Source organism: Brachyistius frenatus, unplaced genomic scaffold (genome assembly GCF_029030835.1).
Source record: "Brachyistius frenatus isolate BFR_SWC_R1_liver_20210118 unplaced genomic scaffold, ASM2903083v1 Contig_106, whole genome shotgun sequence".
Classification (NCBI taxonomy): Eukaryota; Metazoa; Chordata; class Actinopteri; family Embiotocidae; genus Brachyistius; species Brachyistius frenatus.
The window spans coordinates 791,033-818,915 of record NW_027210705.1 but is presented as its reverse complement, the minus strand read 5'-3'; the positions used below and the strand labels follow the sequence as shown (position 1 = coordinate 818,915).

The 27,883-nt window shown below is 43.4% G+C and overlaps 1 protein-coding gene across 13 annotated transcripts in view; it reads right to left on the bottom strand.

Moving 5' to 3' along the window:
* caska (calcium/calmodulin-dependent serine protein kinase a) overlaps window positions 1-27,883 on the bottom strand; it is a 145,540-nt gene that overhangs the window by 72,260 nt on the left and 45,397 nt on the right. For all 13 annotated transcript variants that reach the window (XM_069712051.1, XM_069712040.1, XM_069712044.1 and 10 more), the window contains exons 2-5: window positions 21,513-21,625; window positions 4,707-4,812; window positions 2,274-2,351; window positions 1,926-1,998 (exon numbers count right to left, since the gene is read on the bottom strand). In XM_069712051.1, coding sequence (XP_069568152.1) covers window positions 1,926-1,998; window positions 2,274-2,351; window positions 4,707-4,812; window positions 21,513-21,625 — 370 coding nt within the window. The remainder of the gene's footprint in view (window positions 1-1,925; window positions 1,999-2,273; window positions 2,352-4,706; window positions 4,813-21,512; window positions 21,626-27,883) is intronic.

Genomic DNA, 27,883 nt, shown 5'->3' with positions numbered 1-27,883 from the left:
TCCACTACAGCCTGTGTGCACAACATGTGTGTGCACTGGAGAGTAGACAGAACGTTTTGTTTTTTTAGTGTCTTCTTGTGTTCAGCTCACTTTAGTTTACTTTCCTTCCTGTGCTGCTGTTTGCACTTTCACATATCTTATTTCTGCCTCGTTTTATTATTCGCTGATCCCTATCTGCCGCGTTTGAAGCTGTGTTAAGTTACTGCTAACGTGAACCAAACTCCACGTTAAAAGCCTTACACTGGTGAACTGCCAGGATGCTGTAATTGTGAAGAGGTTATAGAAGATGCAATGTGCTTATCACAGTTACAGCTGTGTGATTCTTCAATAAAGATATGAGGACATTGTGTGCTTCAGGTCGGGGGATCAGTTTTCATCACTGCAGGGAGGAGGAGTCCAAACAGAGAGAGTCACAGTGAGCTGAGAGCTTCACACCTCGAACACGTCATCATGGTGACCAGTTTTACTGTTACGGTACGACTCCTATTAAACCTGCAGATTTACACACGAGGTACGAAAAGGAAGTAATTACTGCTAAAAGTGGAGTATCAGCAACGTAGCCAGCGATGTCACAACGGAAGATTTTCTTTTTATGTGTTTCAGAGGTGTTAATTAGCGAGTCGACACAACGGAACCCGATTCAACAACATGACATCATTGTGATGTAAAAACAAGCATTTAAATAGTAACATAAAAAATGGTGATACCCCACTAACCTCCAGTGCAGTAGATATTTAACACTCCAATAAAAATACAATCAATTAACTTATTTTCTTTTCTGAACAGCTGTGTCTAATATGAAGATTTTTGCAGCTTTTGACCATCAGACAATTATTAATTATTTTAGGACTGTAACTAATGATTGTTTTCACTATTAACTAGGTTTCCACCAATGGTAATTATTAATAGTTGTAAAAGGAGTCAAAAAAAAAATGCCCGTCCTTATTGCCCAGAGCCCATGTTAGTATCTTCACGTCTTATTTAATCCAGTCCAAAACCAGAACATATTTAATTTACAGTTATATAAAAGAGAGAAAAGCCTCATCTGAGAACATTGAACCATCAAATGTTCTTCTGCATGTTTGCTTTTTAATTGGAAATATAATTTTATAATGGATTAATGAACTAGTTGTGCCAGCTCTGAAGTACTTCAAGTTTAAAGCTTAAGTTTAAAGTTTAATACTCTTTTTTCCTTTTGCGCATGTAAAATATTCTCTCATCTTTTCCTTTACATAGAAAAACAGCCTGAAGACTGAAGGAAACAAAATGAAAACAGAAGCAGCATTCAAACATGGAGCAACAAATCTAAAAACTGTTTAAAGCTTCAAAACCTTTACCGTCCATTAGATCTGTTTATGTACACATGTTGGTGACTCTACCCGTTAACGGCTTTTCCTGTAGATGACAAACATCAGCTGCTGTTACTTCTCCAGACTGTCAGTGATGCAGGCTGCACTGGACTTTATAGTTGGATGATATTGGCTCTAACTGATTTTAGGTGCTGTGACTTTGTATTATTGCCTGAGCTATACGAGTCCCAAGCAGCCACACTCACATCGCAGCTTCAGTTGAGTAAGGCCGGAGATATAAACACGCGTTCATGTTTACAACCGGACTCCATTATTATAAGGGACACCAGAAAAACAAGGATATCATTAGAACATCCTGATTTGCCTGATTTCACAATAAACATGGAGACAATGAAGGGGGAGGGTCACTACTTTGCTGATTATGAGATCCTTGGGGGACCAAACACACCATCGCTTCCTGCCTTACCGGTCATGAGTATATTGCATCCTGCGTATAAGTTGCGTTATTTTTCAGAGGATGTGCACAACCAATGCTGGAAACAAACAGAGGATACACAACACACAACGGCCTCAAGCTGCAGCAGAGCAAGAAAATGAAGTGAAGGTCAGAAGTACCTTGACATCTCGGTGGATGACGTTGTTGTCGTGGCAGTAGCGTAGCGCCTCGAGGATCTGTCTCATGTAGTGACTAAAAAATAAATGGTACACATATGTTCACATTTAGGTCATGGTTGTAAATAACAATAACAACAAAAGAAGCATCAGGGAGCCGCTTAGGAGAGAAAATCCAGCCCATATATCCTAGCTTATGTGGGAATTGTTGAATTGTTGGGTTTCTCTGTATATTATTGTAAAGTCTTGCTGTAAGGACTTGAATGTGTTAAGTGCCATGAAATAACCTATGTTGTGATTTGGCCGCTATATAAATAAAGTTGAATTGAATTGAATTGAATAATTGCTCACCTGGCCACTGCTTCACTGTAGACAAAGCCAGCATCGGCCCGCTTGACGATCTCAAAGCACAGGTCTGCGCCGTCCATACTAACAAAGACACAAGTTGAAGGAGAAAGAGACAGTGAGGGAGGCTCGATGTGGTGGAAAGGTCAGAGCAGGGATACAGGCAAAAAGGAAAGGTCACTCCTATCAAAACCTGGCTGCTGTGCCTCTCTGTGATTGGTCGTGGAGGTGAAATCGGAGACATAGGTCAGAGGAAGAGAAGCTGCTTCACGTCTCGTCTCTGTGGGTTCAGGTACAAACAGCTGGGCCACATCTGCCCAGATGCAAGCTGGTTGGATGGTGACAATATTCCTCCTCCACAGGCTCAGAGTCATTCCTCAAAAAGAGCTTGGAATTTAAATGGAGGTTAAACAAGGTCAACAGAATTGTTGTGTGTATTTCAGAAAAAAACATAATTATACAGAAAACCAGGTGGTTCGGTTCAGGAAAACGTACTTGGTTGGATTAGTGAAAAATCATGGTTTCGATTAAAGTCATTTTATGTAACTAACATTACTGAAGTAAAGTAAGTTATCTAATATATGTTACATGAGTTAAATACATGTAATGCAAGGAAGCTCCTCACGTTTGTGACTCTATCACAGTTTGTACTTCCTCACATGACTTTCTTCGCCTCCGGTCATTCTTGTGTGCCAAACCGAGGCAAAACGTGACACTGACACGCTGTCCTCCGATGGACACACGGTGTGATACCGTGCTGCTGATATCCGATAGTAAATTCAGATGACTTAGCACAAAGCAGCAAGAATTCTATCAACATCTTGGCACACTCTTCTTCTTGAATTAAATTACAGTGTTTTAATAAATTGCAGAATCAAATCAGGTAATCGTTGAATAAACTCAGTGAGTGTTTTGTGTCAAAGCGACTTTCGTTATTCAAATTGTGGGCAAACATGTCCGTTTCAGAGAGATGAGAGCTTTGTTTGCCGACGGTCACGCAGATCCACAATATTAACGGAGTCCTGCAGAGGAGAAGCTGCTGCTGCAGTGGTGAGCGCCTTAATGCCTTTTGCATTTATAAACCCCAATGGAGTCATTTAGAATAAAGATACGGCTCAAACATTGACAGCTTCTCAGCCCAGTTAAAAAGCAGATTCCAGCCAGAGGTGACAGAGAGCCTCAGAGAAGAACCTCACCATCATTAAGCTGCTGGGAACCCGCTTTTAAACTGCGGCCATTAGGCCTGTGCACATTGTCTCAGTCCTTCTTAGCTGGCTGTTTACTTACACCACACACACACAAACAGTTGACTGAATAACAATCTTCAAAATACACACACTTAATTGTGACCCAGTCATTTAGCTAAGGCTGACTCTGTCTCTTATAATTGTCCTGTTCCCATTCTTTGCCCCCAATTACTGGAAGCCTACTCTTTATTGTCACTAAGCCTCTGCGCCAATTAAACAGGGCTGTTATGTGGGACTCCATATTCTCTCCACCACACTCTGCCTGCATCGCTGGGAGGGAGACCTGAGTGTGCATCCATCCACCTTGTTTACTCAGTCATGTATTCTGCTCTCAAACAGCCACGGCGCTCTCACAACCCTTCAGATGTACCTGTGCTCGTGTGTGTGTGTGTGTGTGTGTGTGTGTGTGTGTGTGTGTGTGTGTGTGTGTGTGTGTGTGTGTGTGTGTGTGTGTGTGTGTGTGTGTGTGTGTGTGTGTGTGAAACTTGTGCACAAATAAGCTCCAAAAAAACCGTGAAAAATCCCTTTAAATGGAGCTCACTTGCATTTCCTTGAAAGTTTTCTCCCCCTGCACCGAGCCATGCGATAGAACGACGCAGGAAAAGCTGAGCGTTTGCCTGTTCAGCGATAACAGAATTAAATGATAAAGGACTTAGTTCTAGAAGAGGAGGGAAGATGAAGATGCGGAGCAGGTCCGGGGGAAGGCGTAGCTCTTAGAAAAGCTGGAGGTAGCAGCAAGTGTGAAATCTTAATCTCATCTTTTTCCCTTCTTATACAGTATATAGTACTGCACTCAGCCTCTGCTCGCTGCCTCCCCCCTTTCCTCCCCCCTACCCCCACCCCCACCCCCATCCTCAGCTAACAAGCTTTCTCATATCGGCGCTGATTATATAAAACCGCTGCAGGCTTCACTTTCTCTCTGTCCTGCTACTGCTGCAACCGCCCTCCTAACGCTGTCATCCTGACGCATGCTCCCATTCCCACCTCATCTCCACATGCTCCTGCAGGTGTAACCCTCCGTGTCCTCCGCCACCTACAGGTGTCATCTTTTTTAACCCCCCTCCTCCCCCCAACCCACTGCCACACCCCCAACCCACTCCCACACCCCACACGTGCGTTGCTGTGTGGCTTTTTGATGCCATACATTTGGATCACGTTGAGAGGAATTCTTGCCATGCGGGCTGACACTTACAACTCAAACACCATGTAGAGCATCCCATCTGAGCTGTACGTCTCCAGCAGCTCCACGATGTGAGGGTGCTTCAGCATGTGGCAGATACTGGCCTCCCTCTTCAGATCTGCAGACACACAGAGACAACGAGACAGGAAGAGAGATGAGCATGCAGTTCAGTATTATAAATGGAACACATGATGAGTCCTAATTATTCTGCAGCTGAAGCCAGAGTGGTTCTTATTAGGAAAGATGACAATATATCCATCATGCACTTAGGGAAAAAAATTTATACAATGTTACTACTAAAATTACTGATTTGATTCAATGTTTGTCACAATGAGAAATGCCTGCTATTTAAATGTATACCAGTCCTTGTCTTCTACTGCAGGCTTAGAGAGGGCTGCTCATTTGCTTCAGGAGGAGGCGATAACCACAGAATTGGGTTGAGTTATTGATACTGATACATTTGACAAATCCTTTTTATTGTTTTGGTGTAAGAATCAGTACAAGAATCAGTTCAGATCAAACAGAAGAGGAGATGTTTGAATAGTGTGGAAGAAGCCTGTTTTTCTGTGATTTCACATCTGCCTTTCTGATGAATATTAAAGCTTACATTGTTCTTGAACTCTTAATTAAAGGCCGCTGTGAGCGTGAGGGAGGCTTCTCAGTGAATCCACGGATACACTTTCACCATTATGTCATTTAATGTTATCAGAGAACAAATTCTCCTGCCTGTTATTAATATCTGATAGCTCAAAAGCACATAAGTTGAGGCTCACGTTTTCCTGTTTGCTTGCGTGCTGTTTTATTAACCCATGCAGTTGACATGACACTCAGGATATATTGGGAAAACTGTTAAAAGGGGACTGAAAATCAGCTAATTTCATGTTGCATATCTTATGGAACACGCATCTTGTCTTGGTGCAGAAGAGATGATGATAATAACGATATAATAAATTAATTACAGTCAATTTAGAAAATGGAACTCTGAGTCTTTCTGTGTGTTGAGCTTTGTGCTGCTGCAGTCTTCACATTCATCTGATGGCATTCGACTCAGACTTGTGACAGTAAAATGTTACAGGTCAGACCCACTAAGACTGCTGTCATGAATGGTACTTAAAAGTGAGCAAAGTGTTTGATCAGATGTGAGACTAGCAGGTTAAATAATGGTGTGCATGTCTGAAAGAGGATTTAGTATCTGTGTTGTTACTTTATAGCTTGGTATCACACGGTATCCACTACAGGATACCGTGTCAAGTGTTACGCTTTGCCTCGACTAATCGTGAAAAGAAAGGTGCCTTGGATTAAACCAAGTGGTAACCAACCGTGACGTCACCAGTGGGTTTGTGAACTGCTGTTCTGAAGCCTCAAGTTCAGCATTTTAGTCGTCGTCATCTTGTTATTTTGGAGCTAGAAGTGACCGTATTTGGACGAGTGGGGGAGGAGGGAACGGTGGATCTGACTCGATGTGATTGACAACTTGAACCAGCAGAAACCTGACTGCATCACAGGCCTGTCAATCAAACAGACACGCCCCCAAACGTACCGCTTTTTGAGGCCTAATATCTAATTAATGAGGTATATTAATATTTTCAGATGGACCGCCATAAAAACAATAATGAATGACTTAAGTGAATGAAACCATTAAGACAAGTGGAAAAAAAAACTATTGACTTTTGTATTTCATGAGATAAGTTGAATGGGAGTCTATGGAGCCAGAGCCTTTTTGGAGCAAACTCCTCGGCGGTATTGCAGCTCAAGCAGCTTCCGCATCGGCTTCATTTGTCAGACCCAGAAGCTATGTCCACTTTTATATGCAGTCTGTGGTTTTAACCAACAAAAACCACTTGGTTAGGTTTAGGAAAAAGACCAACTAGAACCTGGTCTCGTGGGTAAAAGTCCTGGGTTTGACCTCCTCCCTACTCTGATTTTATTTTTATTTATTTATTTTTATTTATTTTATACACTTTATTAATCCCCGAGGGGAAATTTCTTCACTACAGCAGGGGGGCTCTCAGGAGGGAGATGCTGCAGCAGGCTGCCACTAGCGCGGCGCCAGGTAACCTGACCTGAAGTGCATGTTTTTGGATTATCACTCCACTTTATCACTTCATCATTACCAACTGAAAGTCTTTCCATTAACACATCTAACACCAGCTGCAGGTGGGAGTGGGCCCATCTGCCAGCTTCGATTCTAACTTGGTGGGAGGGACGGTGTTAAAGCTGAACTTAATTCCAGACACAGGATGCGGGCGTGTTTGTTGCTCGGTAGAAAAACTGAAAGAAAATCAGTGGTTATATTCACGCGGTCTATAAATCTCTGCAGCGGTTTCTCTGCACTTCGTGGCGACTGATCTGAGCACCGCCGTGTCGGAGCGTTTTACGTAGCGTCGGACAACAGTCTTAACCAGCAAGCTGTTTAAGATGTCTGTGTACACTTCTGTCAGCTCACCTCCAGATCTCTTTCCCCCCCTGTGCCACGTGGTGGTATTAGTCATGCCAGTGGGGGTTATGGCCTTAGGTGGCTGTGGCTCAGACGGTAGAGTGGGCTGCCCATTAACCGGTTCGATACTGCTGACCACATGCTGAAGAGTCCTTGGGCAAGACAAGTTGAGCACCTTGTATGGCAGCTCCGCCCCAATTGGTGTGCGAGTCGGTGAAAGGGAAACAGTGTAAAGCACAAAGTGACAAAGTGCCATATAAGTGCAGATCATTTACCGTTTACCCGAACCATGATGTGAGGAAACTGGAAGGCACATTCCTTATTTGTCAGAAGTTCCCTCTGGCTCCACTGACAATGTGCCTCACGTTGAAAGGAACCTTTACACCTCACCTCTGAAACCCTTCCATGTTCTTGTATGTTCAAGGTAGTTAAATGATGTAGCCTTGTCAGATCTGCGGCATTTCAGACAACCCTGCCTACCTTGGGGATTTCTGTATATTTCCTTTGCCAGTATAAATGGAAAATGCATCGCACAGCATAAGTAGTGCACTCCTGGAAAAGCGTGATGATGACTCATCTAAAGAAGCGTCTCGTATGCAAATTGGCAAATTGGTTCAAGTGAAGTTCATTTGTTTCCTTCCCATTATTTTAGATCCTCTTACTGCTGCCTGGCAATGAGCATCTACCTCTTTAATTGGTTCCTAATGAAGAGGAGGGTTAATGGAGAAGGTTACTGAAGCTTAAAAGAACAATGCCGGCTGGCTGCTGAGAGGAATCACCGGGGAGAGATGACAGAGGAGAAACACACACAGCACCGTACAAACCTTCCTTCTCAGGAGACGAAAAGCAGGAATAAACTGTACATTTCATTCTGTTTTGAAAGGATAAAACAGAGGAAACTAGATAGCATTTGATGGAAGCAGAGTTTTGACAAGACTGATGTGCACAGAGACAAGAGACAAATCAATAATCCGTCACTGTCTGTCTGATGCGAATGGAAAGTTCTTCTGTCATGTAAAACGGGATAAAAAGAGGAAGAAAGGATGGGAGGTTCAGGCAATTATGGGAAATTTCCCACCAGTGCCTGTGGAGCTTCTACAAACCTGCAAACATTATCAGTGGATTACAAAGTCTTCCAACCAAAATGTATCCAAACGGTGGCTGTTAAAAAGTTTCAGTGCTGCAGTCAACCTTCAACAATCAATGACAACTGCATCCAAACTGCATCACATACAAAACTCTTTCCCTTTCTAACATCATCCGCTTTTTAGGCTTTTTAAAATTTTCTTCTAAAAAACAGGACCGAATTCAATCCGTCACAGCGCCACATCTGCAAAGATAAAAGTGAAGAACCTCAGGATATATGGTAAGAGACATTTGGTAATTACAGCAGCTCATGCAATTTTTTTTACTTTTTTCTTTACTCTAGCAGAACGTATCTTCATCGTCTTGTTATTATTATCGATCTCTAGTTAATTTAATTTGTGTTAGTTTCATGTTTAACCTCTAGCGAGTCGATGCTCACCTATACGAGGCAGGAGCTCCTGAAGAGCTACGCAGACATTGTGCAAGGCGAGGCAGAGCTGGACGAGTGAGGAGACTTAAGTCTTGCCTCCCGTCGACAACAGAGGGGCAAGAAGGAAGGACAAGATATGGCAATCTTTGTGGACTCGAAACAGCGTAACCCTGAACATGTCACAGTGAAGGAGAGCATCGGTACTCCTGACATCCAGGTCGTACGATCAGCCTCGGGAGTTCTCTCAGCCTTCGTTGTTGTTTACATTCCACTGACGCTGGTGACGGCGCTGGTGACATCATCCACGTTACCAGTGCGGTATTACAAACAAAACACACCAGCAGCTTCATGACAATGAATGGGGACTTCCACAATGTCTCTGATGCCAAAACTCGGACTCCGTTCACTCAGTATGGGAAATACAAAAGGAATGGGAGAGTAAAGTCTTGGACTTGGAGTTCCCCCGGCCGTCTGCGTACGTCTTGTAACCAAGCGGCAACCAGCAGTGACGTCACCCGTTGGTTTGTGAACGGCCGTTATGAAGCCTTGAGTTCGGAATTTGTCCGTCGCCATCTTGCTAGTTCGGAGTGCTTTAGAGCTGGTAGTGACCATATATCGGCGAGCTACACTCCATCTGAAACACGGCGATACTACGTCCCGCCCACCGATAGCCGTAAACTGACTGCCCCACAGGCCTGTCAATCAAACAGACACGCCCCCAAAAACACTGGGTTTTTTTTAGGCTTATTGTCTAATTAATGACAGGATTGTTTTCAAATGGACAACCATCTCTTATCTGGAAAAGTGAATTTAGCGAATGAATTACAGAAACCTCGGCAAGAAATTTTATTGACTGAGAATTTTATGAGAGAAGTTGAATGGGAGTTTATGGAGTCGGAGGCTTTTTAGAGCCGACCTCTGGTGGTATTACAGCTGAAGGCACTCCTGCATCGGCCTAATTTTTCAGAGCCGGAAACTACGTCCAATTTTTATGTACAGTCTGTACATTTACCAAAGAAGGAGTACGGAGGAGCAGCAGGAAGTTAAATCAGATGGTTTGGGGAGATCCAGCTCCACTGGCAAAACCAAGAAGGTGAAGCTAGTGGTGGACTGAGTAGATCGCAGAAGGTTCAAACAATATGCAGTGTTTCCCACAAATATACTGCCAAGGTATTATGGACACCTGCCCAAGTATATTTGGCAATCAATTTCAGCATTTTTTTTTTTTTTATCAATCTATTTTTTAACCTGTCTGAGAGAACGACGCTCGATTAACAAGTGGACAAATGTCCCCTCGCTCTCAGTGTAGCAGAGGTTGAGCTCCGCCCTGAGTGAGACACACACAGATCAGAGGACAGAAACCGCGACATCCAAAGCGCCTGCAAAACGCAGCAGAGACTCTCCCACTGAGGCAGAAAGAAACGGCTGCTCATAAATTAGGTAGATAACATAAATACGATATTCTTTGGCTGGACTGTGTCGGAGCTATAAAGCGAGTCTCTGTCACTGTAAGAGATCAAAGTTAGACTGAATGACTTTTCAAACTAAAAGCCCTCCAGTTTCACACATCCAGCCGTTTACTGGGTTTTGACTTTGACTTCTTTCAGGAGGGGCACGGGGTCCCACGTGTTACATATCGCTGAACAATATCAGAATTTTTCAACTAATTTATATCAGCACTGGCCCCAAAAATACAGTATTAGTTAGTCTTATTAGTTTTGCACTAAATGTACATTTGTTTGGTCATTTATTTATTGCTTGTCATCATATTATTATTTGTCTATTCTTCTTCTCAATTTTTTACCTTACTTGAATTTCATTGAATCGTGTTTTAATCTACATTTGTTTCTGGCCTGTCTTACTGCTGCTGTAATATATCCCTCCCAGTGGATAAATAAAGTTTTATTTTAAAATGTGATGTGACATGTCAGTCTTTTGTTCACAACTTGTTTTTGCTGTTGCAGGTTTCAATACTGGATTTGATAAACAATCAGAACACAGCCTATCTGTCTACCATCCAATCTCTCAGACTTTTGATCCACGCATTCGTGCTCAGCAGCTGTTCTGAGAGGTTTTGAAGGCTGAGGCCAAGAGGAGAAATATGCATTATATACATAACCTTTCAGTTTACTCAAAATGTATCACCAAGAGCACTCAGCTGTATTAACTATTAATATTCATCTCTCCGACTGAAATAGCCAAGCTGTGCCACAAGATACTGTACATGCTCCATATGCAGTATACGGAAGAAAAACATTCCACGTTCTCAGAGATATTTTCACCGGCCGCTGCTGCTGCTGCTGCCGGAGGTGAATTATGGATGAAAAAACTGAATGGGAATGTTTCTACAAAGATTTGATAGGGTCGCATGAAATCCCCTCTCTCTCCTCTCCTCACACACACACACACACACACACACACACACACACACACACACACACACACACACACACACACACACACACACACACACACACACACTTGTGTGAACTATAATGAAAAGTGTATTGTGCTGCCATGTATGCAGTGACATTTAATTAAGCTCTGAGCGGCAGCCATGAGCCACTTGTGCTGCTGCGAGCCTTATAGCTAACATTAAACTAATCCTCCGAGGACGAGCACGATGCGTCGGCTGGCCCTATAACATGATGCTAAAGCAGCTAAAACCGGGATAAGTGGCTACCTTAAGGGCATCGCAGCCTGCCACATTTAATGTCATCTGGTGAGTTTGCTGCTTATGTCTGTCAGTGTAACTCCTGCTGGAGTTTACAATAGATTCTTCATCAAATGAGAAGCAAATTACCACACCAACTTAACTGACCCTAGAAAAACTGCCTCAGGGAAGCCCATTTCACTGCTTTTAGGTTGGTTGTGTGTGTGTGTGTAAGTCTGTGGAAGCAGTCAAAGATGGCAGCATGCTATTGATTCTGTAGCTGAAGAACCTTAACAGAAAAAAAATGATTTATTCATTAAACGTAAAAAAAAAAAGAAAATGTTGACAAGACATTGTGGAAAATAAGACTAGAGGGTGGACCAAGAACCTCTTTTGAAGGTGGGGGAGGTGATCTAATCAACAGCAACAATAAAACTCTTAAAACCATCTTCATTTCTATAAGTTCAGTCAAAACTTCATTCAAATTGTCAGCTGAAAAACGAAAACTTAAAGTTCTCACCAGTCAGTCTAGAATTGATCTATTCAGAATGTGTGCCTCAATTAACATTAGTCCGATATATAGCAGTACAATACAGTTACAACCACCTACACACTAAACTGCATTTATTGTGAATTGTATGCAGAAATCTATGACTTCATATCATGTTTTAACTTTAGCTTCCTGTAGCAGATGAACAGAACAGCAGTCTGTTTGTGTGACAGAAGTGCTGCTGGTAAACGGATTTCTTTGGTGCCTTCAGCGGTTGTATCAGAAAAGACGGCGTGGCAAACATCCATTTAACAGAGCTCCACAGAGGTGTCTACATTTTAAAATGCCATTTCCATGTGAAATCTGCTTTCACTTAGCTTTTCCTGGTTACTTTAGGCTGGAGGGTTGTCCACTGTTACCCCGGCACCAAAATACGCTGCGCTTTAGGAAAATCTCCCAGATGGACTCCGGCGCTGGTTAGTTGCAGCGGTGGTAGAGTGTCGGCCAGTTTCGGCGCATGCTGATTGGTTAAAGCTGCTAGTTTCAAAATGAACCTGCAGTCTGCACTCAATAGGATGAAAAGACTGCAAACGATTCCCTGTGGACGGCGTGAATATCTGGGTCTGGGTGCGCCGAGCTTGTCCACAGTGACAAACACAGAAAAAACAGCTCCATGTCTTCTGCTTTTCGATCTGAAACTCTGCACTTCCAGCACATTCAGTGTCCTCCAGTCACCTGGACTGTGTTTTAATGCAGTGGGAGTCACAATCCAGTTCTTCCCATTTAGTATCTTTCTGTTTCTGTTGCCAATCATTCCCAAGCTGCGGCACTTTGGTTTGAAAATTTTAATGTTTTACAAAATGAAGGATGTATCTGACAAAATGAGCAGAAGTCCGGGTCAGTGACGACGGCTCTGCTGCGCTTTCATCTGTATTGACATTTAAAACGAGCAATCAGGCAAAGTTCGAGGTGACTACGTGGAGCGTTCTTGATTCCACTGCTGGCACGCCGGCCCCCGGCCCTCCCTCTGCTTATGTCACGATTTTACGTAAGCATCATTTACCACTGAAACACCGAGCTGTTTGGGAGGCAGGCTGTTTTAGTCTGGACCAAAAAGATACACATGTAACTCGCTCAATGTGAGCCATTGTAACGTCAAAACAAACCGCTCCGCTTCTCGGATGATACATGTTTTCTATGAACACACCTCACATCTGCAGAATCCCTGAAGGGGAGGGGGATTAGACAGGCGAGACAATAAAGGAAGGAAAAGGTTTACTCTGGTACTAATTGTCTTTAGGGTGCACTGTTTGTTTTGTATCATAGACAGAAATTAGAAGTATCCATCCGGCAGCCAAGCTAACATTTTTCCCCGCAGGCAGTACATGTGCTCCTCAAAGAAACAACCTAGAAGCACACAAAGACATTTATAGGAGAACAGTGAAAAATGAACAATTTATTCCACACATATTGGTACTGTGTGTATTTGTGGTCTTGTGTGCAGTTGTGATGTGAAAAACAGTGGAGGACTGTGGAAGTGAAGGCTGCAGTATCTACAGGACAGCATCAAACACTGAAACTGAATTTTTGAAAATTGTACACGTTTCAAATAAAATATAAAAATTAAGTTCTATTAAACACTGAAATACTGAAGCAACTTTATAAATAATTGAAAATGCTTTTAAAAATATTATCGCTATAGAATAACATGTATTGGTTCTGCAGGGCAGGTTTTTTTTTTCTTACTGCGCGCGCGCGTGTGTGTGTGTGTGTGTGTGTGTGTGTGTGTGTGTGTGTGTGTGTGTGTGTGTGTGTGTGTGTGCGCGCGCGCGCGCGCGTGTGTGTGTGTGTGTGTGTGTGTGTGTGTGTGTGTGTGTGTGTGCGCGTGTGTGTGTGTGTGTCCATTTAAATCAACAGTGGTCTTTGCTGCTGTTTCATATTACAAGATAAGTCAAAACCTTGTCTGGGTCGGTGTATGAAACACTGGAGGGCTTTTAATTTGAGGCGGTGGCTTTCATTTTAAAATGAATGCACAAAGTCGTGGCTTTCAACAGACAAATGATGTAACTTTCTCACTCAGGCAGTGACAGACATTCATGTTTTCAGGGCTGACCTCGCTGCTGCGGTTTAACCAAAAAGCTTTCCATCAGCGACCCAGTTGTTATTGTGAAGCAGCTGCAGGAAATGCCACGTGTTTACATGCAAGATAAAAACGGGTCGTTTTAAACAACCAGATATTTCTTGCTATTTTCTGAGCAGACCAGTAGTCTGTGGTCAACAGTGGCATCACCAGCTGGTTTGTGTCTGGAGTTCAGATACCGGCCGTTACAATGCTGCTAGTTCGGAGCCAGAAGGGAACATAGCGAGCGGTGGATCGGACTCAATCTTATTATAAGCCCGGCGATTTGACGTCCCGCCCACCGATAGCCATAACCTGACTGCACCACAGCCCTGTCAATCACACAGACCCCAATAACATGGCTTGTTTTCCAATTAATGACGTGATTATTTAAATATGGACCACCAGAACGCTAATAAGAAGAAAAGAGTTTCGCTAACAACACTGAAATAACTTAGAGAAAAAAATGTATTGCCTGAGACCAGTTGAATGGGAGTCTATGGAGCCGGGTTTTTTGCAGCCAACCTCTAGCGGCACTCGTTGGTGTTGCAGTTTAAGGAACTTCCAAAGCAGCCGGAGAACCGGAGGCTACGTCCACTTTTACATACTGTAGTCTGCAGCCACCAGTAAGCTCGGTGTTACGTTCATTTCACTCACGTTTATACAGATTTGTTATCTGCAGCTAATACGCTACGTTTGTGCCAAAAGATTGTAATCGCAAACCGTTCTCCCAATTTTTAATTTTTCCGGCTAGCGCATATCTATTTTTAGGTGAGTGAGATAATCGCACTGTCGAGCCCTGTCATGATGGCAGTGTGGGGAAAATGCATCCCATTGCTGCTGTTTACATGGTTTTTCATGCGCTCTTCTTTTCCAGGCACCGCCCTCCACAGCTGTGAGTGGTCTTATGCAGATGATCTGTTGCGAGTGGAGGACCATTTAGAAAAAAAATACAGAAAAACAAGAAGAGAATTTGATTCAGTAAAAAAAAGTTAGAACTGAAAGGGAAGAAAAAAACCATCAGAAACACTAGAAAGGAGAATTAAAAGGAAAAAAGAGAGAGGATGAGCAGATGTGATCTCTCCAGTGATCCCTGCTCCTCCTGCTGGGAGTCTAAGCCAGCACCAGAAGGAGGCCTTGCTATCACAGGGACGTCACACAGAGCTGCAGGTGTGTGTGTGTGTGTGTGTGTGTGTGTGTGTGTGTGTGTGTGTGTGTGTGTGTGTGTGTGTGTGTGTGTGTGTGTGTGTGTGTGTGTGTGTGTGTGTGTGTGTGTGTGTGTGTGTGTGTGTGTGTGTACGTGTGTGTGTGTGTGTGTGTGTGCAAGATCCGACAGTGGTTTTGCAGACAGTCAGGCCAATATATCACAGTAATCTAATAGAAGAAATGAAAACGTGCACACACACACACACACACACACACACACACACACATTACACACACACGCACACACACACACACACACACACACACACACACACACACACACACACACACACACACACACAGAGAGAGAGAGAGAGAGAGAGAGAGAGAGAGAGAGAGAGAGAGAGAGAAACCTGGAGCTGCTCTGATTCAGCAGGAAGGCAGGAGTGAAGTATGAGGGAGGGAAGAAGAGACAGACATGAGGGAGGGAAGGAAATGAGGAGTGGAGGGATGGAGAGAAAGACTTAGAAACACGGCGAGTAAAAGGAGAGAGAGTGAAGGAACGAGGGAGGTGGAGGACTGGAAGGAGGCGGAGGGAAGTGAGTAGGCGATGGCACATGATGAATTTTGCTCATTCTCTGGCTTGCTGTTCTCTCTCATCCCCTCAGAGGGCTGACCTATTCATCAGGCAGACCGCTGGACAGGCTGAAGAGAAATAAACTGGTGTGTGTGTGTGTGTGTGTGTGTGTGTGTGTGTGTGTGTGTGTGTGTGTGTGTGTGTGTGTGTGTGTGTGTGTGTGTGTGTGTGTTTATATCAGGCCTATGCTGACCAATCCATTGCCAAGACATGAACCATTTGACCCACTTCCCTTGGTCGGAGCTCTGCACTGGGTGTTTATATGCGTGTGTGTGTGTGTGTGTGTGTGTGTGTGTGTGTGTGTGTGTGTGTGTGTGTGTGTGTGTGTGTGTGTGTGTGTGTGTGTGTGTGTGTCCCTGCTTGATTACTGTGGTGCTGTTATAGCTGCCCGCTCAAGTGAAACTGCTCTGATTTCTACAGGCAACAAAAACGGGGAAAATAAAAACAAATCAACGAGGAGAACAGCCGGCCGGCGTCTGGAGGGAGCGAACAGTTTGATGGATTCCTGAGCGCTGCGGAGGAGAGACTGAGACTGGATATAAATGACTGGGGAGAGAGCTGACCATGTACCATACAGTATGTGTGCACACACACACGGTCATACAGAAAATCTGGAGCACAAGTGAGCATAAATGTTGGCAGCGGAGACAAAGTGTAAACAGTTTTAGGCGACAATGACAAACTTTGATTGAGGAGTTCTCAGGGATCCTTCAAGACAGATTTTCAGCACTGTTTTAATGAGAAGAGAGATGACAGAGGAGAGAAGATATAAAGGGGAACTACATGATTTTGCAGGCACATGATAAACAGCAGAGCCCAACTGATTTATGAACTGGCTGATTTTATCAGCCGATATTGGCCTATCACATAAATCTGCGCCAGCGTATGTTGTCTGATGTGAAAACTTTTACAGGATCTGTTTTAATCTATTTATAACAGGGTTCCCACTAAGTCAAATGTAAAATTCTCAGACTTTCAAGTTGAATTCACATGATCTATAATGAATGTGAAAACTGTCCGACTTTGTGCTGATCAGACCATTTTTAACTGCTTCAACGATAAACTGAGCAAAATATTTCTTCTTAAAAGGAACTCAAATGAATGAATGTCCTTGGACAACCCCCGACTAAAGATCCTGCTCCACTCGGCTGCAGCAGGGCAGTTATGGGGGCGGCATGCTTCTTATTGTTGGAGTACATCAATAGTAGTTTTAACAAACTTAACATCTGTCTTTTCTGTCGTCTTCTGTCTTCTTGCTGATGATGATGAGCATGAAGGAGTCAAACCACTCAGGAAGCAAGTTAAATACCCAGAAATGGAAAAATACTTCATGGAAAATATTACATTTTGATGAATTTAAACATGCTACAAACAAAACGTCATGATATTCCATAACTTATGTTAAAATCCTTTTTTATAATTCCCTGATATTCCATAAATTCAATGACCAGTGGGAACTCTGTTATAATGTTTACATTCCCAATGAAATTCACTGTTTCAATGCACTATTGTCATTGTGCACTACAAATGTTTTATCATCACAGGCCTGTCACTTTTATTACATAATAAAGCAGAAACTTCAGTTTCCATTGAAGTCTAAAAACAGCTGGACGAGACCAACAGATGTGTCATATTTCAATAAAAAAAAAAATCCACGTCACTTCGCACTCTTTCAGGTTTGACTGTCGCTCTTTAATGACGTCATCTCGTGTCACCGCTTTTTCTGTTCCGGTTTAAAGCACGAGAGGAGAACCAGCGCCACCAACTGTTCATCTCCAGGTGCTTCATTTCTAATATTCAACTTCTATCGACAGTAACCTCACCACAAACACCACAGTCCATAAATGGCCCTTCTTCATAAGTTCAATGTGTTTTATTAAACCACGATCAGGCATAAAATAAACAAAAAGAAAATTGTTCCTCGCTATTATTCATTATAATGATCCAGAGTTAACACAGCTCACAGCCTTGTCACACATGTTTGATGTCAGAGTTATTTTGTGCGTTGGTCGTGCGATGACGTTGAAGCCAAGCGTTTGTTTCTAAGTGCAGTTCCAACAGTAGCTGTGGTTGGAGAGTTTTGGGCGATGAACATATGGTGATTAATGCCGATCGGTGAAAGGCAGCTCCAGTAGTTTCCAAATGAACCCGAAGTCTGCGCCCAGGAGGATGCAAGGACTGGAAACCATCCTCAGTGGAGCGTAGACAGAGCTGATATTCACACAGTCCATTTGGGTTAAATGGTATCAGCCCCGACAGTCCAGGCTCTAATGATCAGTTGATTTTTCTAACAGAAACCATTTTAGCGTGTAAGACCATCTTGTTCTGCTCAATGTAGCTGGTATCTGCATGGATATGAAATGTAAATTCCCCTCTCCTCTCCCTAACGGAGACAGAAGGGGCGAGACCCGGACGTCTATTTCTGCCACTGAATCCAACAACTGCAGCAGCAGCTGCTGCACCGAGAATAAAAGGCTCAACGAGCAGCTCCAGTTTGTGGCTCTCATTCGTGGCAGCGTCCGCTTCAGCAAGGCTCATCAACGCCCAGAAACAGGAAGTCTGCAGCGGCAGTAAACATAAAAACATAACGCAGCCACCGAGATACCTGCGCTGCATTCAGACCTTAACAAGACATTCACGGTTGACTAATAAAGATAATTGCAATAAACTCCCACACACAAACCTTGATGTCAAAGGCTTCTCGTAATAGAGCTGCACACTCAGCTACAACGCAGCTATGACCACCTGCTCCCACAAAGCACACCACCCAATGGTGGTTTGAACTGACTGCAACAAAACACCCATCACCCCAGAGATTCTGTTATACAGTAGCTGATCAATCACCAACGCTGTTATCATTCATCTGTATTTCGACCTGTGCAGCCAGAATATTTTGTAAACATGAAATTTGACTAGCTGGTAGTATTTATGATCACAAATATAAAATCTGTGTGAGAGTAAAGTGACTACAGGAAATGAGTTAAGGTATAATCGGATGCCAAATAAAGACAATGAGGAGTAAGATGCATTTAAACTTGAATTGGAGATGGTTACGCCCAGCAGTGAAATAAGAAAAGTTTTAACTGTTTTTAATCCTATTTGTTGCTTCAGTGTGGATGGACAATGGGATGTGACAACAGATGTGACAGAGGACATTTTCAGGTTTGTCGGCTCTGGACACAACCTCAGTATCAAAGGAGAAAAGTCAAGGCATGTCAAAGTCTCATTAGGAGACCAGAGCGTCACTAAACCTCTGAATCCTTCTCGTCATGTCTCTCCTTTGCTGGACCTTTCTCTATTTTACCGTCTCACTCTACAGTGTGACGCAGGCGTCTCTGGTGTTTTATGGGGGATCACTGTGATTGGCTGAGCATCGCATGTCTACTTAAGTAACCTGCAGAGATGCTGTGACACGGCTGCCATGCCAGATTAGGTGCCCTCCATCTGAGAGAAAGAATTAGAGACGTTGATGGAGGCCACTGTGCAGTGTGGCAGTTAAAGCCCCTCTGAGAAACATTCATTATGTGGAGCTCACAGCATGTTGGCATGGTCACAGACCATCATCTGAGACTCTCCACCAGTTTTAACATCACTAAAGCACATCTAACTGTCCTGAGTGTGAACACGTCCTGCGTAATATGCGTGAAGAACATTAGACATCGTGTGAGCAGTTGATTCGATCACCTTCATCGAGCCCCTCCCCCCCCCCATTTTCTACACATGCATATGTGGTTTCATAATGCTGGATAGTGATGTATAGTATTAGTGATGTATTTTGGACCAGTCACCAGACTATGTACAGAGTGAGGACTTGACGTGGGGAAAGTGGTTGTAGGGCTGAATTCATTTAAACTCATTACAAGTTAGTACAAATGTATTCAAGCTTAACTTGGAAAGTGACACCACAAATTATTTTTCTTTTTAAAAGCTACTATCTTTGCTGCAATCAATGTAAAAGCAAATTCGACCTCAAGGTGAGCAGAGTTTCATCGTCCTTTAATGACAACGAGAATACAAGAAGTCACATACCAACATTTTTTTCCAACTCGAGGATGGCATCTAGACAAGTTTGTTTCCAGCAGAAACAAACTGTGAAGCCAACACTGACATATCACAGCCTTATAAGTTGCTTTGATGAACTTGTTAGCAAATAGTTAGTTATTTCCACACTCAGCAGTTACAGAGAAACCTGATCCTTCATTTGGAGCAGTGTTTGTGTCACGACGGATGTAGCTCCGGTATTTACTCTCTTTTAGCTCCACTTTTGGTCTCCACCACCTCCTGAGGTAAATATCTGGCTCTGTTGCTGCTAAATGCTCCACAAAGCTCACCAGCTAGTCTTGAACTGTGTCTGCCTGTTGTTCAGTGGCAAATCCCATGAGTTCATAGGTTACTACAGAAGTATTGCTACTTCACTAATTCACCTAATCTAGTCTAATTAACCATGTGACATTCGGTTGCAGATGAGACATGACATGGATATGGATCCAACACTAGACATTTAAAAGATTATAGAAATTAGATCAAATGAAAATAAGTCTGAAGTTTCTTCTTTGCCTCTGTGTGAAACATGCTCTTGGCTTTTTACTATTCTGTACTAGCAGGTAAAACCTACCACTCCATCCCGTATGGTGATACTGGGGCAAAAGAGCAGAGTTTTGAAGGTCCATTTATTGCTTTCTAACTTGACCTCCTCCATATATGGACCGCAGTAAAGGAGCCTTACAGCGGACTGGCTGCGTTCTCCTCCTCTAACAAAGACCAGCGTTCCTCTCTTCAGTCTACTCAGTTCATCTAATAGTTTCTTATTACCCCAAACTCCACCATCCAAATATCTTCAATTCAATCTCTCCTCCTCTCTCGTTCTCTCTCATCCCTCCAATCCACCGCTCTCTCAGCTTGGAGCAGATATCTGATAAGATTTTGTGTGTTTAGTCTAGACGCTACTCATCAGCCTGTTCTGAATGAGCAATGCACAACACCTGTATGTTCAACCCTAGTCTGGACGACATACTGAAAGAAGAATGAAAGGTTAAGTAGGTAAGAACTGGCTATTCTTGATGCCCTGCACATGCAGTGATTCATTGTCTCGGGAAAGAAACAAAATACGATCGTACTCATAGAACTACAGTTACGTCCAGTAACTACTATTAATTTACTTATTTCCTGTGCACCCATTTCATTTCATCTCCGTGTGAGAGTCGCGCTAATTTGTGTCTCTGCTCTGCTGAGTCTGTGTTTCAGGAAGGGGAAGGACGAAACCTCGCAATCACGCAGCGCAACAGACGACCCAGTCGGCCCCCCCAAAGCTGTCTGCTTGGGGGAAACACTGACATGTCTTAGTAGTATCATTATATTATACTTTTGGCACCTTACTGTAAATGAAACCCAGGGTAACAAAATACAGTATGCTGCATACTATTTATCAAATAAATAAAGTGACGTCAGCATGGTGTGGAGGGGCGGTGCACCTCTTTCCGCAACAATTAAGTGTCAAGGTGCCCCGGGCAGGGATTCAGTCATTAACCGCTTCAATGGAACGGCCCAAAGACAACAGCAGAAGACCATGACTGAACTGAGGAACTCCCCAGTGACGGCGTGAGCAACTGGTAGGCCAGTGTGTAGAGGAGCGAGTGTGCTCGGAGGACTCGTTTAAAACCAAACAACACGCCCACACAAACGAGGGCGAGCGGACGGCCTCTCCTCAGCACCCGCCTCCAGTGTTCAACGCCGCGGGATGAACGGACGGCGGGTTTCTGTAGTCATATTCACGAGCTGCTTGACAGAACAGAGAGTGAGAAACAGACGGAGGCTTCTTACCCTCCGTGCTCAGTCCAGGACTGGAGGTGAACTGGGCCACATCCACGATCTTCACAGCAAACTGCTGCCCCGTCTCCCTGTTGATGCATCGCCTCACCACGCTGAAGGGACCCCTGAGCAACACAGAAGAACAAAGACATTTAACACACGCTCCGTTACACAGCAACATACAGAACATTCGTAGGTGATAACTGTTTTGTAATAACTTGGTTTGAGTAACGTTGTAATTTAGATATGAAACGCTTCATTTGTGGAGCACAGTAAACATGAACTTTCCTTTTCAGACTCTATTTCAGGAAACTGCTGCCTGTTGACACCAATGTTAAAGGTGAGTGAACGAAAACAGTAAAGTTGTGAGTTGTGAGCTGAACAGCTCCACAGAGCTGAGGGGAAGCTGCCGAGTCGGGGGATAAATCTCTGTGGGTGACCTCAAACATACACAGACTTAACGGGTCCATTATTATTGAATTTATTGGTGGTATGAGCTTTAAGGGGGGAAAGAATGCCGAAGCTGTGACCTCTGCTGCCTGTCAGGCTGCACCAACAATGCAATTAAAATCACAATCCCGATTCGTGTCCGTAAACGCTCTCATTTCTAAATGACAACAATTCTTTCATTCGGGACATCAGTTGCATCAAAACAAGCGTTCCTACTCTCTCCCTCAAACAATAACATTGGTGCGTTAGACGACGTGATGCGAAGCAGCAGAATCCGTCAGTAAGGAAAATAAGTGAGTGAGACAGAAAAAAAGAAAAGAAAACGCACAGAAAAATACTCGATCAAAGGTTGTGTTTAATAAAAGAAGAGAGACTGAACTGGATTGTTTTTATTCAGTATCAGATTCATGAAGCTGTCACATTAGATTATTTTGGGTTTTCTTCTGTATCTGGTAAACGAGTGCACTAAACATTTATATAAGTAAAAATCTAAACGGTAAAAGAATCACGATTCAGATTTGATCCGTAAACGCCGAGCTGCTCGTCATCTCCACCTTTGTTTTCTGTAATCTCTACTGCCTTCTCTGAAAAAAAAAAAACTAAAATGTAGAATCATACTTTTAACTTTCAGGACTAATTTTGTGCATTTGAATTTTGTTTGTAATCATTCATTTGCACAACAGATGCTGGTAGAAGAATAACATAATATGATTATATTGGTGTGATCTCATAGCACAGCTTTTTGAATGATCCCTGGCTGAAACTTGGGTAGATAAAATGCTACCACCCTCCCCTCTCTCCTTCACTACAACTCCTCCTCTTCCTCCTAGATTGCTTCAAAGTAGAGATAAAATGCTGAAGACCACAGGCTGAGCACACGGAGGCAGAGCGTGGGTTACACATGTTCCCAACACGCAGCGCTGCGTGTTCAAGCATATCAGCGCATGCAGAGAAGCCCGGGCGGCGCCGGCGTTCTCATCAGTGAGGTCGGAGAGCTGGCGCAGGGAATCGCCCCGCCCGCGGAGCGAGCGCATCGTCCCATTGGGTCGGCGGGATAAACAGAGGTCTTCCCCTGAAGGGCTGCGGGTTACAATTAACAAGCCAGCAGGTCGGGTCACAGTGCAATACAGCATGAAGACGGCCCGTCATAAAGCTGCTGGCTGCTGCACTCGCAACACTCAGGTAAATAGGCTTGAAGTGACCCGGACACACCGGTGGGTTATGTGTCGATACATGAGAGAGTAAATGAGTGTGAGAGTGTGTGTGTGTGTGTGTGTGTTAAATGGAGATAAATTAAGCAACAGATCTGGTTTAAGAATAGACACACGCGCTAACACATAATCCCACCCTTTCTATAGCTGCTATTCCTGGAGCCTTTCCCAGAATGCACTGGATGAAAGGGCGAGAAACGGCACGTACAGGTGAGCAGGTACATACGTGATATTTGATGTGGCAGGCACACAATAACTCCATGTTTATCAGTCAGGAAGGTATTTAAGGACATATATGATGAGTTTTAATGATGTGGATTATTAAGGAGATCATAAAGTAGATGTGTCCTGAATGCAAGGCAGGCTGAATGTTGTTGGATATTATTTATAGTTTGATTGTGGCCTTAATTTCCAGATCTAGAGAGTGATGAGTGCAGGACGCTGACTCTTAATCAGACTGTGCAGCCAAACTGCAACATTAATGAACTTTGACCCCAAATAAAGTGCCCATCGCAATGCAATAGTGATGGGACATGATTTCAAATATTCCAAATCAATTAGTAGGAGTGTGTGTGTGTGTGTGTGTGTGTGTGTGTGTGTGTGTGTGTGTGTGTGTGTGTGTGTGTGTGTGTGTGTGTGTGTGTGTGTGTGTGTGTGTGTGTGTGTGTGTGTGTGTGTGTGTGTGTGTGTGTGTGTTGGGGGGGAGTCGATTAATAAAGAGAATAGTTCCAAGTGAATGATGTTTTTGCTTGAAATGCCAATCTTTACTCCTCTACTACTTTGTAAATCTTCATTAGAAGACTTGGGGAAAAATCTAAGGTGTAAGAATATAATATTGAAAAAAGTATATTGTTGCTTTGTAACATCACGTGCTGCACTTACTCCCACATGAAAAACAATTCACTCGGATATGAACTGCACTCTCAAAGTCTTTTCCTACGAACCTCATCCTCGAACGTTTGAGTGCCTGTTTCCTGGTTTGAATCTCTTGTTTATTATTTGCATTTCATTTTTCTCTCCACTCTGAGCTCCGGGGGGCCGCACTCATTATTTAAAAAAAAAAAACACTCATCTGTGCCTTTGTAATCAACATGTTAAACAATGGACCGTTAGGATGGACTGGGTGTGTAATGTGTTGTTTTCAGTGTCATATTTAATGGTGCAGTGTGCGTTATGACACCAACAGACTTAACAAACTGGTTAAGAAGGCCGGCTCCATCATCGGCTACAAACTGGACAGTCTGGAAAAGGTGGTGGAGAGGAGGACGCTGAACAAACTATTGTCCATATTGGATCATCCTGGCCACCCTCTCCACCTGCTGCAGGGACAGAGGAGGACGTTCTCCAAAAGATTCCTCCAGCTCCGCTGTCACAAGGACTGATACAGGAGATCATTCCTGATACAGGAGATCATTCCAGATACAGGAGATCATTCCTGATACAGGAGATCATTCCAGATACAGGAGATCATTCCAGATACAGGAGATCATTCCTGATACAGGAGATCATTCCAGATACAGGAGATCATTCCTGATACAGGAGATCATTCCAGATACAGGAGATCATTCCAGATACAGGAGATCATTCCAGATACAGGAGATCATTCCTGATACAGGAGATCATTCCTGATACAGGAGATCATTCCAGATACAGGAGATCATTCATACAGGAGATCATTCCTGATACAGGAGATCATTCCAGATACAGGAGATCATTCATACAGGAGATCATTCCTGATACAGGAGATCATTCCAGATACAGGAGATCATTCATACAGGAGATCATTCCTGATACAGGAGATCATTCCAGATACAGGAGATCATTCATACAGGAGATCATTCCAGATACAGGAGATCATTCCAGATACAGGAGATCATTCCAGATACAGGAGATCATTCCTGATACAGGAGATCATTCCAGATACAGGAGATCATTCCTGATACAGGAGATCATTCCTGATACAGGAGATCATTCCAGATACAGGAGATCATTCCTGATACAGGAGATCATTCCTGATACAGGAGATCATTCCTGATACAGGAGATCATTCCAGATACAGGAGATCATTCATACAGGAGATCATTCCTGATACAGGAGATCATTCCAGATACAGGAGATCATTCATACAGGAGATCATTCCAGATACAGGAGATCATTCATACAGGAGATCGTTCCAGATACAGGAGATCATTCCAGATACAGGAGATCATTCCAGATACAGGAGATCATTCCAGATACAGGAGATCATTCATACAGGAGAACATTCCTGATACAGGAGATCATTCCAGATACAGGAGATCGTTCCAGATACAGGAGATCATTCCTGATACAGGAGATCATTCCAGATACAGGAGATCGTTCCTGATACAGGAGATCATTCCAGATACAGGAGATCATTCAGATACAAGAGATCATTCCAGATACAGGAGATCATTCCTGATACAGGAGATCATTCCAGATACAGGAGATCATTCCTGATACAGGAGATCATTCATACAGGAGAACATTCCTGATACAGGAGATCGTTCCAGATACAGGAGATCGTTCCAGATGCAGGAGATCATTCCAGATACAGGAGATCATTCCAGATACAGGAGATCATTCCAGATACAGGAGATCATTCCTGATACAGGAGATCATTCCAGATACAGGAGATCATTCCTGATACAGGAGATCATTCCTGATACAGGAGATTGTTCCTGATACAGGAGATCATTCCTGATACAGGAGATCATTCCTGATACAGGAGATTGTTCCTGATACAGGAGATTGTTCCTGATACAGGAGATCATTCCTGATACTGCAATAAGACTACAATAACTCACCTCTGGTCAAATCAATCACCGAACAATAATAATGTTGGTTTTATGTTTATGTTTGATTTCTAGCTCCAGATAGCAGTAGACGATTAGTGCCGGCGTCTCGTGTCAAGACGACCCAGAACACGTATTCCAACACTGTCGCTACAGTTTCACTGAGTCGGTGAAGTCCAACGACCGTGAGCATGATGCTGCTGTGATGTTCACCACCCTGTCGCCACTGTCCTGGTGGTGAACTGGGAAATACAACAGTTAGCTGGGGTCAACAGAGGAGCAGCTTTTAACTGGCACGCACGCATATGCGCGCGCACACACACACACACACACACACACACACACACACACACACACACACACACACACACACACACACACACACACACACACACACACACACACACACACACACACACGCGCGCGCGCGCAACCGACACTACCTGCATCCCACAGCAACTTACACTCAGAAGACATAGCGGCCGGCTGAGGTCTGAACACGAGCAGTGCTGCTCAGGTGTGTGTGCCGGAGTGTGTGTGTGTGTGTGTGTGCCGGAGTGTGAGTCTCTGTGCACAAACAGTGACTGGTCGAACAGATGGTGATCACGCTAAAGCTGCTTAGCGTCAGAAGGGTGAGGTAAAACGGCACTGTGCCCAAACATGTAGGGGACACACACACACACACACACACACACACACACACACACACACACACACACACACACACACACACACACACACACACACACACACACACACACACACACACACACCAAATTCAAACTGAAATAAACACTTATCAGTGTTGCTGAATAAACTGTCATTTTGACCAACAGGATTGTGCAGTAGTTTATATACTGTATGCAGCCCTCTCTCTCTCTCTCTCTCTCTCTCTCTCTCTCTCTCACACACACACACACACACACACACACACACAGAACAGAAACATTCCTGTTTCCCCTGTTCTCCACCTCATGATCGGTATTTATTTTTACAAGCTGTTTCTGAGCGTAATTAACAAAGACACACAGACTGAGGCGGTAAATTCCACATTCACTCCCCAAGTCCATCTGTTTGTCCGTCACTTCATTCACTTACCAACTGACCAGGGATTGATCCTTCAGGCTAAACTGCCGATGTACCAATACTTATTTAAAACAAACTGTCAGCCCACTCGTCAAACTGTTCAGTGGTTACACTCTGCAGTCCCTCCAGGATTTCTCAGTTATTTTGTGATTGTCGTGATCTAAAATGCTTAATATTAGAATTTCTTTAAGCACAACCTGATGAAGGAATATATACATGTAATCACTTCCTTTAATAATAAACATGCTGTACATCACAGAGATAATTCAGTTCAAATCTTTGTTTTGTATTTATTTGTTGAACTTAGAGAACCATGATGCTCAAAGTTACAAAACAAATCATAAAGTGACGATCTGTGTCTGTAATATAGAAGAAAAGGTGCATGCTGTCACAATAAGAGCTTTAGAAGCTGTTTGATTAATAATAATTAAACACATACTGTCTGCACAAAAACAAAGTGCAGTCTCTTACAACTTGAAGTGTGCATACAATTAATTCAACAGTCATATGTAATCACTTCCTTTGATCAACAGCATTTAATTAGATCATTTTAATGTGAAGACCACATTTCCTGCAAAGCCCATCACTTCTGTTTTTTCCGCTTGTTCCGGTTTCCTCCGGTGCAGTTAGTTTTGGTGACGAGAGGAGGCAGAGCCCTGCTCATTGTAAATGAGTTATTTTTGTTAAATGAAGCAAGTTTTCTTAAGAAATACTACTTTATTCTGTAGTATCGTCAGCAGAGCTTCTATTGGCAACATGGAAACGGGAATTTTGCTAAATTGCAAGCTCCCACAGATATTATGGAGATCGTTTGAATTTGCAT